At 35.2% G+C, this 14,176-nt stretch overlaps 1 protein-coding gene across 1 annotated transcript; it reads left to right on the forward strand.

Moving 5' to 3' along the window:
* Window positions 1-324: 324 nt before the first annotated feature.
* Window positions 325-13,760, forward strand: LOC119596926 (F-box DNA helicase 1-like). Its single transcript, XM_037946295.1, has 15 exons — window positions 325-511; window positions 2,457-2,616; window positions 3,088-3,266; window positions 3,573-3,739; window positions 4,300-4,447; window positions 4,725-4,920; window positions 5,173-5,366; window positions 7,618-7,704; window positions 7,908-8,040; window positions 9,743-9,820; window positions 9,929-10,057; window positions 10,316-11,254; window positions 11,936-12,039; window positions 12,395-12,509; window positions 12,702-13,760. The coding sequence occupies exons 2-15, from the start codon at window positions 2,470-2,472 to the stop codon at window positions 12,948-12,950; spliced, it is 2,865 nt and encodes a 954-aa protein (XP_037802223.1). The 5' UTR covers window positions 325-511; window positions 2,457-2,469; the 3' UTR covers window positions 12,951-13,760.
* Window positions 13,761-14,176: the final 416 nt, after the last annotated feature.

Raw genomic sequence — 14,176 nt, forward strand, 5'->3', positions numbered from 1 at the left:
GATATAAAAGAAAATAAATAACATTAGTAACATGTATTACATCTTTAAGTAAAAAATTAATATATAAAAAAAAATAAAACCAAGATATAAGATAAAATCAAAACATAGAATAGCATTAAAATTAATATATAACATAAAATAAGAATTAAAATCATAAAAAAAACAGTAAGAGACATTAAAGATTAAAAAAAAAAATATATATATATATATATATATATATATATATATATATATATATATATATATATATATATATATATATATATATATATATATATGGAAAAGCGATCCCTTGGAACTCGTGAAAAACAAATCAGTTCGTCAACATTTCAACGGGAGGAGGTTGTCAAAAAGTTTATTTTCGCTGATGACCTTGACTTTGTGGGATAAACAAACTTGACAGAGGGAAAGCTTAGGGCGATAGTCTTTATTCATGAAAAGGCAGTCTAGAAGGGATTATTGGCTGGGTGAAACTGGACCCTGAAGCTGAAATCTGGACCCAAATGAGAAGGTAAACAAAGAATGTCAATAGTGAGTGTTTGAAGACAGTTTGAATTAGTTAATGGTTGTCATTTCTGAAGTCTCACTTCAGGACATTCAGTATTTTGTTATTATTATTGTTACTACTACTACTACTACTACTACTACTACTACTACTACTACTACTACTACTACTACTACTACTACTACTACTACTACTACTACTACTACTACTATTACTACTACTACTACCACTACTACTACTAAAACTACTACTAGTACTAATACTACCATCTTAAAACCAGTGTATCAAGCTAACCCAGAATTCCAAACCAATCTTTCCTTCTCTTTATTCCCTAGTGTGGATTGTAAGCAATCCTATACCCCCATTTACTAGCACTTCTTGCCAACTTAAAGAAAACACAACATGAAGAACTCGGGCTGTGTGACTGTTATTGACAGTGTCTAAGTGGTGACATGCAGAGGATATTTTTGTTATTCTGAGGTAAATGTAAGGCCAGAGCAGCTGTACTTGTGTTAAGGTTATTGGAATAGTTTGTTTCACACAGCCATGTATTACAAGAAAAATTTTGCATGTAATGAACAGAACAAATGAAAATAAGGCACTTTTCATCTACGGTATTACCTTCGCAAATGATATAATTGAACGGGACAATATGTAATTGAAGGTACTGGAAGAGTTGGGTAATAAAACTTTGCTGAAATGATAGGATAATACAAACCAAGACAAAGTTTTTCTATAGCAATATGTGTGCAAATGTTTTCCAAGGATGCTACACATAAAATAACAGAGAAGATCGCCCAATTTTGGCTGTCACTCATCTTGTTTACATTGCAAGGATGAATTCTACACTGACCACACAACCCATTACTGTGATATGCCAAGTAGTTCATGTATTAATAAGTGTAGCTTTTACCCTTTCTTTACAGTAGTGTCATTATAGTTTCCTGTTAAAGTATGCCAAAGTATTACATGTTGCACAACTCTTTCATCATCAAAGGAAATACCACATATGAAAGCATATTGTTTTCTGTTGTTCTATCAATTACAGCTAAAGATTATCTTGTACGATTTGGCTGTCTGAAACTTAAACTAATTTCAGTGGATGTGTGAGTGCTGAAGGATACTGAATGTTTTTTTCTATCTTTCTTTCTTTTCTTTTCTTTTTTTCCCTTATGTGTATGAGTGTGTGTGTGTGTGTGTGTGTGTGTGTGTGTGTGTGTGTGTGTGTGTGTGTGTGTGTGTGTGTGTGTGTGTGTGTGTGGTAGCATAAAGTACAGTCTTAGTAAATAATTTCACTAAATCATTTTTGCAGCATATATTAATCTAACTTTAAAGTACCTCAATTGTTTCATAAGTTTGTGGCTTTTTTCCCATCCATCTTATATATATATATATATATATATATATATATATATATATATATATATATATATATATATATATATATACTGTAATAAGTATGTGATATATTTTTATCAAGGAAACAATAGGTAATTGTTTTTTTTTTTTTTTTTTTTTTTTTTTTTTTTTTTTTTTTTTTTTTTTTTTTTTTTTTTTTTTTTTGCATCTGTCTCAATTTTTTTTTCTTTTCTTTTTTTCTTTTTTTCTTTTTTCTTTTTTTTCCAGATGTTATCCAAGAGTATCAGTTTTTGGATTATTCCTTTAGTCTAAAGAGAATACCTTTAGTCTAAAGGCATGCTCTTTCCTCAGTGTAAACAATATTGTTTTAATAGTGTTTCTCTCCATTATGTACAAGATGTAGAAAATTGCCTTACGTCTGTGTCCCAACTTTTCCCTGACATGCTGGCATATACTCTGCTAATGATTATATATAGTTACCAGTGCTTGAATCCTACAGATTTCTTATCAGTAACACTTACAGGAACAGCTGTATAAGACCATTTCTTAACAACGTGATGTGCTTGATGATTCTGTGTTGTTTTCATTGCAGCTAAGAGCTAAAAATGGCTGAAGTGTTGGGAGGCTCTTCATCATGGGCTCTCCCTGCAGAGATACTGGAGATGGTGCTGGCACAGCTGCCCCTGCCAGCTCTGCTTACAGTACACTCTACAGTGTGCCATTACTGGTCAGGGATTATTATGAATCCAGCGGTAAATGAACTACTATTAGAATCGTTATAAGTACAGCAGCAAGTTCTATAGGTCTGATCGTCTGATTGGTATACGTGTATATATTATAATGTCAGGGCATAATAGGAAGTTGTAATGAACAAATGGGAATAAAGAACAAGAAAAATGCCTACATATATTAAGTGTAATACTCTAATGTGAAAATCATTTATATTTATGAGTAAATTAATAATGAGTAATTGAAAAATTCAGTGAATGGTGAATAATAAAAGTATTTACTAAGAGTTCAAATTTGGTGAGTAGGATATACAGGTACATGATGATTTTATGAATAAATTGTAGAGAGAGCTTTTGTTTAGTATTCAGTAAGACAAAAAGTCTTCTAGGTGTATATTTAGAGAGGAATAGGGAAAATAATTAGTTCTTCAGATATTTTATTCCAGTATTTATGACCTTCAATAACCAAGCTTGTTTTTCCTCAATACCTGTCAGTTCATCCCCTGGAAAAAGATATACCATCGGCTGAAACTTGCCCCTGAGAGCCTCTCGTCGGCTTTTCTGCTCTCCCCATCAAGGGCAGAAAAACTGGTTCAGACGAAAGATATTGTTAAAGAGCTCTGTGTTCAGCACCACATTACATCATTAGAAGACTGTCTCATTAGCATCATTAGGTTCGTATTTATATGGTTGTGAGTTTTGTTGTTTCTAGTGAATGTTTGAATTGTTGTGCTCAAATGAGCTTGAAATTTTGTATGAAAAAATATTGTTTTTCTCTTCTTCTTTTTTCAGTCACTATTTACATTTTATGAAAATTACACATTCTAGGCAATTTTTATCCCTTCTGTGTTTTTCTCTCTTTCTTCTTCTTCTTCTTCTTCTTCTTCTTCTTCTTCTTCTTCTTCTTCTGTCTCTTCCTCCTCTTCTTCTTCTTCTTCTTCATTGTTTTCATATGGAATGAACTTCTTGATCATTTTCAGGTTAATGGGAAATTCGCACGGAATTCCATTTGAGTCGAAAGCAACAATCGATGTCCTCAAGAGCCATCCGCTCTATGAACTGGCTGTTGCCGCTTTGGACTTTCATGGGCAAGATCTTATCCCAGAGTGTCGCAATGTATGGCATATTGTCTCCATGATTGTCATTCGTAAGTATTCCATAAGATAACACTAGGTTTTGGTTTTCTTGGTACATGGCATCTCTGTCACAGAAGATTGTTTTTCTATTTTTATTTTTTATGTTTTGGTTTCCATTCTATTTGCAGTATGTGGTATACCTAATATATACATATAATGTTTGATAATAAATGTTGTCTGTATTTTTTAGGATTGGAGATTTGATAGGTAAATAATTTTTTATTAACATTATTATTGTTATTTTTTATTAATTTTTCTCTGTTTAATCATATTATGTACTTTTACAATGGCTACATGCTCCATGATCTTTGGAGATAAACTGTGAAAACAATAAGTATCCTTAATTATTTGATATATCTGAATTGATGGAATCTTTGATTGAAAATCGGTGATTTTGTTTTTGACATGAATTTAAAGAACAGAGGGTATGATTTGGAACTTATAAAATAGATGAGGAACTTGGGTATTCTTTTTCCTTCCTTGTCTGTGTGCTTTAGGTGACGAATGGTATTGTGATATACAATGTAACCAAGCAAAACTTTAAATACTCATTGAATAAAATATTCTTTAGTTGCAAAGGATATGTGGCAAGTTGATGCACTCCTGCAGCTTTTGCTTTCTCGTGGCTCGATCTTCACTCCCAGAGATATTACTGAAGCCTTTTATTGCATGTCCACGTTATTCCTTCACTGCACTAGGGAATATGAGCTCCCCACAAGGTATGTCAGACGAAGTGAAACACTGAGAAAAGAGTTGGTGTTTTTCCTTGTTTTTAGTGAATATGATTTGTATAATGCATGTAAACTCCTAGTCTGTAAATATGTCTAAATACAGTTGATAAATCGAGCTCAAATCATGGCATGTGTACACATATCATCCCAGCATCATTGTGTTAATCATCTCTTCTATCATTGATGAATATTTCTTGCAACACAATAAAAAAAAAAAAAGTAATAGTATACATATCTTCTGTACTTAACTTTTTTTTCTAAATAGGTATCATTACATAGTCAACTATGCCTTGTATCTGTATGAGAATCGGTGGACTCTTACTCCTGCTGACGACCCTGGGAGGCTAAAGCAGAGTCATTATGGCCAGCAATCCATGCAAAAGTTCATGAGTTACAAGCCAAAAGTACAACATACTCATGAACAGATGAGAATTATAAACCATGATGTTAAACCAGATCATGTAAGTTTTTGTGTTTATATATTTACTTATTTATTTTTTATAAGTTAGCAGTCAGAAAGGTAAGGTATTTCTCTTTTTCATTGATTCTAATATGAGCATAGATATCCTGTAGTCTTATTATTATGAAATTCATAATGAGTTGTGCAGCAAAATTGCTCTGTATAATTTGAAGTAAATATTACATTTTTATATTGGTATCATATATCCACATCTTCACCATGTTTTTTAAGAATGTCTACCATTCACCCGTAGATTGTGAAAATCGTAGCCTTTGCTGGGACTGGCAAAACCACCACCTTACTTCAGATGTGCCAACAACGTCCACACCAGAAGTTCTTGCTTGTGGTCTACAATAAATCAGTAGAGGAACACTGCTCCAAGTGTTTTCCTAATAATGTAAAAGTCAAGACAGCTCATGCCATGGCTTTCGCAAATGTTGGCAGAAGGTAATTTCCTTCTCTCTCACTTTCTCTTTCTAATCACTTGAGGTCTGGAGCAAAGGCTAAGGTGATCATAGCAAATGCACAACACATCCAAATATCAAGGAAGACAAAAATAGTGGAAATATCCATCCTGGAAGTTACTCATGTACCAACCCATACCTTCTTATCCCTGTTAGAGCTACTGTTGCAAGATCAGACATGACAAAAAAAAAAATTTCCAGCCTTGGAGTGGAGATGCTGTTTGCTCCAGATCTCATAGCTTTACTGCAGTCTGTGTGCTAAGCAACCTCAATTATTTCTTGCTTTGCTTTGCTTTTGCTTCTTGCATATTTGGGTTCCCTAAGTTTGCAGATTTTGTCTGCTCTTCTCTTCCCTTTGTTTCCTTCCCAGTCTGAGAGCATTTTGGATGAATTCATAAGTTCACATTCACTCTTTTATTCTTTGTTTTGCTAGTTCCTTATATTTCTTTTCTTTTTGTTTCCTGTACTGCCTCTGTGTGGGAACTATAGAATGAACTCTCTTTGTTAGGGGTATGTAGCTCAGGCATGGTAGTTTCTTCAGGAAAAGGAAGCAAACAGGATTGTGCTCTCCATCAGTTACCTTCTTCCTGCCTCCCTCTCAGTAGTTGTTTTTCTCGCTTTTTTATCATTTGTGTGGTCTTTGGCCAAGCTGTTTTGCTTTGTTGGCCTTTTCCCATCCTGAGTTTTTACCTCCTTAGACAGGAGGAGAAAGAGGGAAGATGTGTCTCCTGTCCTTTTTTTACATGCCAGACAATGATTGGAACAAATAGGACTTTATGGGCTAATCCATGGTCCTAACTGGTGGAGGTGGAGTGAACAGTATGTGGCTCCAAACAGAGAGGTCCTCTCTATGGGCTGAGTAGTTTGTGCCCCACCACTGCAGATGGTAGCTAGCACCAGGACTTTTTTACATCAGTACAGCCTTTCTTTTCCATCTAGTTGTGGTAACCTTCTACATGTAGTAGTAAGGCCTATGCAGCCCTTCCATATGCTAGTTAATTGTGGCAAGCTCATACTATGACCAGTGGCTCATGAATCATCTGTGCCATGGCTTCAATTTAGGTAGTTGTAGCATAACTGTAAATGTTATAGTAGCTGCTGGTGTTCCTTCCCCTTATTCTCTGGGTCATCCCAGATCTTTCAACCATTCTAGACATTTTGAAAGCCCCCATGTACTCTCATTTCTTACTAGTCATGTAGTGCCTTCCTTGACTCCTCTCCATCTTTGCCCTGGAATGGATTCAGGTAGACTTGTTCCCATTGTTTAATGTTGTCAAAGATTGATGATTTATGTAGATATTTTGTTGACATTAATTCCTTTGTGGTTGAGACATGACTTCATCTATTTTCAGAGGGGCCTACCTAGAATGGCTGTTCCTTCCCTTCACTCAAGCCTGCTGCTATTGCCTGGAACTTCTCTTGAACTTAGATCTTGTTTATTTCTTTGTTTCATATGTCTTCCCTTCTTTTCCACTGTTAAACCAGCATTTACACTATTGAATCAGTAAATGAGGTATTAAATGAACAGAAAATCCTTTCTACCCATTCTAGTTGGTCTTATTTCGCAACAGTGGAGCTGATCGGAAGGAGAAGAGGGGAGATTTCATCTATTTGTCTCCCTAGAGTTCTGGATGTAGCTTGAAATCTTGTTTACGTGAAGACAACAAAGTGAATATTTCCAATAAGGCTACCATTAGAACTTCTCAGACAGAAAAAGTGCATTTTCCATCTGCCAAGTACTTTCTGTCTGTCTGTCACAATCTTTGTTGGGTATTTGTCTCTGTCTGTTGCTCTGCCTCTGCCACTCTCTCTCTCTATTTTAGTAAAGAGTTTCTACTATTTTCTTCTTGCAGAATGATTGATAGAATAGTTAAACCCTGTCCTTCCTGCCATGAATCATACTCCATTACATAGAATGTGATAGCATTCTTTTAAAATTTTTCTCTCATTTAATGTTTATGAGTCATTCACAATGGTTGCAATATACATTCTTCATCAACTTTCTCTCTCTCTCTCTCTCTCTCTCTCTCTCTCTCTCTCTCTCTCTCTCTCTCTCTCTCTCTCTCTCTCTCTCTCTCTCTCTCTCTCTCTCTCTCTTTCTCTCTCTTTCTCTCTCTTTCTCTCTCTCTCTGTCTTTCCTGTCTTTCATTATTCTCAAAAATAATTTTGTCTTTCCAATAAGACTGACAAAGGAAATAAATTTGTTGAAAATGTTCTGTCTCTCTCCTCTACAGGTTTGCAAGTATCCGCAGACTAGATGGGAACCTGAGCAGTAGCAAAATCTCCGAGTTTCTGGAACATAAGGAAGGTGCTGGCAATAGGTATGGATTTGCTATTATGTCTCCATAATTGGTAAGCAATAGTTGGGAATATAATCATAGTGTTTTTGTCTTCACCTCTCCTTCTTTTGTAAGTCACACTTATAAATATCATCATTCTTCTCTGTCATTTCTGATTGTAATCCTTATTTGCCTTAGAAAATCCACAATATAATTGATATATCTGTATTCTTGCATATATGCAGGTTCAGACGTGCTGCCCTTGTTAAAAACACCATTGAAATCTTTCTGAATTCTCATGATGACATTCTCACTCTACAACATGTTCCCGTGAAGGACAAAGACCAGAATGATATCGAAGATGACTATAGACTGAAGGTATGTCACTTTAAAACTTTGGTTTGTGAAAGTATGTTGCATTTGAAAGATAAATGTGCTCAGGTATGTTGTATCAAAAACTAAGGTTATGTTATCTCACATCAAGAACATATGGGTGATGAATTGTGCTGCAAAATAGTATAAATGAAAGTGATTAACTGCACAACAAGTTTTATTGTTTTTGGAAGGATTTTGAAAAGAAATAAAGTTGTAGTAGTATTTTGATCATTACCTCCCTTATATATTCATGATAATAGAAAGAAAAAAAATCAGACCTCTCAATCCATTTTTATTCCCATAATTGATAGGAAAAATTAGAATTGGTAGTCTTGAATATTCTGAGTATTTTGAACTGTGTTTACCCTCATTTTATAGAAAAAAAATGTCCATGATATTTAAGATTTTAATAAAAATGTCTTTTTCACTTTTTTGCTATAAAGAATGTTTGGAGGGGTATTAGAAATAACATAATTCTTTTTTCCTGTATGACTGAGGGGAATTTGAATGAGAACAATTGTTAGTTGTTAGTTTTCACTCAATATTGATAGCATTATTTTCATTGATAGCATGAAACTGCACAACTGTGGGAGTGAGGATGGCACACAGCTAATCAGCTCTTGGGAACAATAGCCAAAATGATATCTGTATAAAAGGTATACAAAAGCTACCTGGCATCAAAGATAAAGACTTAGTTGACTGCTTTAGACTGAATTTGTCAAGAAGGTGGGTGCTGGGTGAGAGCTCCTTACAAGGACTATTCCCTTATATGTTCAGCTGCAGTAGTTGTTCTGAAGAAAAATACTGATGATACCTGAACAGAATTCCTAGCTTTTTAGTAGACTTGGCTATAGTGAATATGCAAGTTTGCCATGAATGATTAGATGTAACAATCCCCAAAATGTTTAAGCAGTTAAAGGGATCCAGTAGACTATTATTGAATGTGATATCAAACTTGGGAAGGGATAGGGGACAAGGAAATAGGGGGAACTGAATTTTTCTTGCATTGATATTTACCAAAGTCTGTTCACCCCAGTTAATTTGTCGGTTTATAAAGGTCTGAGTCAAGAGATGCACAGAGAGTAGTACAAGTTTGGTGGCAGATTTAAAAGTAAGGTGAAGGTCTGAAAGAAGAACAGGCATGCAGAGTACTGCCATCTACATAAGAGGGGGTACAGTGTACGGTAGAGCTGAGAGAGTTTATTGAAAATGATGAAACACAGTTGGAGAAAAAACAGCTTCCTGAGGTATACCATTGGAGGTAAGGAATGGTTCAGATGTAGCACCATGAAACAGATTTTGATAGAATGGTGTGAAAAAAAAATGAAGACAATATTACAGATGGGAAGCCAGTGAAAGAAAGTTTGGCCAAAAGGCCTTTGTGCCAGACTTTTTCAGAGGTTTTAGAAATATCTCAAGCTATGGCAAAAGTTCCCCGTAAGTCTCTAAGCAATGAAGACCAGATTTGAGTCAAGTAGGATAGGATACAGTGAGAATGTAGGTGTCAAAAGATGTGAACATTTAGAAGGGTTTCAAAGACCTTGGTATAGTTGGAGTTGCTGAAACTGGACAGTAATGAAAAAGAAAAGAATGGTCTCGTCTTTTTTTAGGGACTAGCTGGAATTACAGTGGAAGTAAATGATTTGAAATTTTGTGTGGTTGAATTGTTAGAAATACTATACCTTTTTCTATTGTACACTTTCAGATACTTTTGTCTGATGCAGAAGCGGTATGGAAAGAAATGAAGCAGTGTTCCCCTACACAGAAGATAGCCATGTCACAAGTAATAACTTTTTTTTTTTTGACAACTTTTCCATCAGTTGTATACAGAGTATGAGGAATAGGCCCTCAATCATTTCAGTATACATTAACAAGATTCCTTACTTAACAGGATGGTCAGCTGAAGTGTTGGCAGTTGAGTAAACCAAGAATTCAAGGGTATGATGTTATCATGATTGATGAGGGCCAGGATATGAACACCGCCATGTTTGATATTTTTCTCAGACAGAAGTGTGCCAAAGTGAGTGGACAGTCAAGTGTATTGCTGGAGAAATGGATCATTTTCTTTTATGTGTTTTGAGAAAAAGGAAAGACTAGTTCTTGATTGATTTACATTCAACTAAAGTTTTGTTTATAAGGTTATTTAGTTAATAACAGTTTATGTAAATGAAACTTGTACATATAATATTAAAGGAGATATATTAATCAGTTGCCAGAAAGTTTTGGGTATATGTGTATGTTGAAATGGTACTCATCAACATTGTATTGTATATTCCAGGTAATTGTGGGCGATCCTCATCAGCAGATTTACTCCTTCAGAGGGGCAGTTAATGCCCTTCAGATGGTTCCAGCCACACACACATATTACCTCACACAGTCCTTTAGATTTGGTCCTGAAATATCATATGTAGCAAATTGTTCTTTAGAGGTTCTCAAAAATGTGCAAAAGCAGACACTTGTTGGTGGCAGAAAGCAAGACTTTGTGTATGTCAGTAGCAAAAGTAAGCCAGTTACTTCGTCTGGTAAAAAACTTAGTACAGCCTATTTAGCAAGGATGAATCTTACCATATACAAACTTTCCATTTCTATGTGCCTTGATGACAAGTATTCTCATATGTCTATGAGTTTTGCTGGAGGATTAGCCAAGTATGGGTTTGATATGGTCTTAGATATCTACAAACTTTGGCAAATTCAACAAGGATTTGGAACAGCAGAATCATTGGGCATCAAAAACAAGCTTATTGCAAAATTCCACTCTGTTTTTAGTCTTAGAAAATTTGCTGATAACATCGATGACCATGATTTGTCCAACAAGATCAGAATGTTTGATTACAGCGGAACCAAAACCCCTCATCACCTTCAGCTGTTGAACAGAAGATGTAATGGAGAACCAGCGAGGTCTGATATTGTTTTTAGCACAATTCACAAATCTAAAGGACTGGAGTTCGACTGGGTCATTATGTTAGATGATCTCGTTCCTGTGAACTTGCCATATCTGAATATGAGGTATGAAGGAGATGAACACAACTTAATGTATGTAGCAGTCACACGAGCAAAATTGTGGTTAACTATTAACTCTGCAGTTTTGTACACCTTAACTGCAGCTAGAGAAAAATTTGAAATAATAACTGGAAGGCAGGAGGTTCATCCAAAACACAAATGCACCCAGTGTGGGGAGAAGGACATTGCCAACTCAAAAGCCCCTCTAGTAACAAAGGTGAGGTTCTAGGTTAAGGACAAGATTCTCTCTCTCTCTCTCTCTCTCTCTCTCTCTCTCTCTCTCTCTCTCTCTCTCTCTCTCTCTCTCTCTCTCTCTCTCTCTCTCTCTCTCTCTTTCCCTCTCTTTCCATCTGTGTGTGTGTTTGTGTGTGTGTGTGTGTGTGTGTGTGTGTGTGTGTGTGTGTGTGTGTGTGTGTGTGTGTGTGTGTGTGTGTGTGTGTGTGTGTGTGTATGTGTGTGTGTATGTTTGTGTGTGTGTGTGTGTGTGTGTGTGAGAGAGAGAGAGAGAAACTGAGACTGACTGTCTGACTGGCTGACTGACTAAAGATGTAATCAAAAATCCCCTTCATAGTTTTGTGTGCTTTTTTTTTTTTTTTTTTTTTTTTTTTTTTTTTTTTTTTTTTTTTTTTTTTTTTTTTTCCCTGTTTCCCCCCCCCCTTTTTTTTGCATCCCCCCCTTTTTTTTTTCCTTTTCTTTTCTCTTCTTCTTCTTCTTCCTCTTCTTCTTTATATGTAGTCTTGTCTATGAGTTAAACTGGTCTATATCTGTTTATGGAGTGTTTGTAGTGGGTGTGAATGCCCATTGTATGACGGGGCTGTGGGTGGAGAAGCCAGAGTCAGTAAAGGACTGGGCATTCCTTGTGTTGCAGAAAAACTACAATTTATGTCCATATTTTCAGGTTATAACCGTCCCAATAGGTAACCAGGGAGAAAAATTTAGAGGTGGCTATCTCTGTGAAAATTGCACCACCTTCAATAAGTATGTACCACCGATGACAATTGGGTATGTAATATTGCCAACAGATTTTTTTTGTCATTGTCATTTATATTTATAGTGATATCTTCTTAAAATAAGTATATTAGAAGTACAGTTCTGCTTGGTGTATTTGTCTTTCCTACACTGATTACACCAGTCATTGAATATAGTAAACATTGTTCTTGATCAATAAAAATATGTAGTAACACAATAAGCATTTTTTTTTTTCTTTTTCTTTTTCTTTTTCTTTTTCTTTTTCTTTCATTGACCCCTCTTTCTTTTATTGTATTGTTTTTGTTATTATCCTTAACTCTTCCAACTATCAATACTTCATTTGCTGTGAAGTATATGATTTTAAGACTTACCTTTATTTTGCAATCAGGCATGAATATGGCATTATCAAGCTATTAAAGGACAGCTCAAGATTATGTAGAAGAACTCTGCTGACAGGGAAAAGGGAATTCAACGACATGCCAGAAAACAGACACATGCATTTGGTAAGTGATGACTGAACCTACTTGTGAACAATGGTAATAATAATGATAAAAAATAATAACACTGATAGAAAAATAATTAGATAAAATAAATAAAGTCTTGTCATAGCCTTCATTTCAGATTTAGAGGTATTATAATTTCTCAAGACCTTTTATTATGTGTTACTCATTCTTTCATTTTCTTTCTAAATCCAGGGATGGCAACAGTATCACCGACATACTGAGGCAGATTCAAACACTGACGAAGAATTCCCAGATGAGATTGACTTCGAGGACCCAGCTCTCCTTGTTTTAGAGGAGGAAGCAGTACAGATAGAGCAAGAGGACAACAATGAGATGGTTCCAAGAAGAGGTATAGAGCCTGAAGTTATCCAGATTGATGGTATAGAGCCTGAGGTTATTCAGATTAATGGCATAGAGCCTGAAGTTATTCAGATTGATTAATCTTGCTTATGTGAAAGAAAAATTTGTTCTGTGATTTATTGAAAGGAACCAGTGAATAGTGGTGATAGCAGATGTATTTTTATATGGATTTTGTATTTTTAGCAATTGTGTTATATGCAATATTGATTCCACATAGAGATTTTCACTAGTTTTTTTTACATGTTAGAGTCTTGTCTACCAGATGAAGGTCCAGTAGAAAATTACAGAAGATATTTGCAAGGATCCAGTTACAGGTGGAAAAGCAGTATTTTAAAACATATTTAAAAATAGTGAAAGATTTTTAAACATTTTCTGAAAAAATATCTAGATGTACTGTTCTAGATATATCAAATAGAAAACACTCTTCACTAGCAAACTGGTCTACTGCTCTTTATGCCTGGTAACTGTGGCAGGTATGGAACTGTACCAGCTGTCAGTCTGACACTAGAACCTTTAAATATGCAGCTCATTCCCAGAAAAACGAGAGTTAGAGATTTTTAAAAAGTGCCATGATACTTTCCCAAATTATCTTTAATTGAAAAGATGGCAACTTCATTATCAATATACAGTAATTGCAGCCTCCACCACCTTAACCCAGTCACCACATACCTATGTAATATCCCCTGTAGTTCTTGTGAATTTTGTTTCATACAGATGACTCCACATGTCCTAAGCCAGCAAGGAGTCTAGCAGTAAGGCCTAGTGACCGATCCAGATTTACCCATTCCTTGAATTGGTGGGAAAATGTGTTTTATTTCTAATACTATTGATACCGATAGTGTTATTATTTTTTTAATAATGTTATGATTATTAAATTGTTATTAAAATCTTGGTAGTATTAAAGACAGTGAAATAATATAAAAGACACTTTACAAAAATCAAGGAAAATGGTGAACAGGTGAGATAGGTAGGTCTAATAACTGACTTCTTAGTGACTAAGCACTTGTAGAGCCATCTATGTGTAAAGACTATAAATGAACTTATATTACAATAGGCATGGCATGTATTTTTGGCATCTGTGGCAATTGGGTTAAAGTATATTAACCCATAATTGACGGGTAGCATTCATAGAGGCCGGGGCCTCGCTGCCGGGGGCTTATATCGTTGCCCGAGCATGCGCGACCACTCATGCCAAATACCAGCATCCCATGCCGTTTCTTCGTAATACTACGAAGATATGTTGTATTTTCAATTTTCATTATTTTTTACAGTCTCTACTTGCCAAACTTCCTGATAAATCGAGACTG

Source organism: Penaeus monodon, chromosome 38, assembly GCF_015228065.2.
Source record: "Penaeus monodon isolate SGIC_2016 chromosome 38, NSTDA_Pmon_1, whole genome shotgun sequence".
In the NCBI taxonomy this organism is placed as follows: Eukaryota; Metazoa; Arthropoda; class Malacostraca; order Decapoda; family Penaeidae; genus Penaeus; species Penaeus monodon.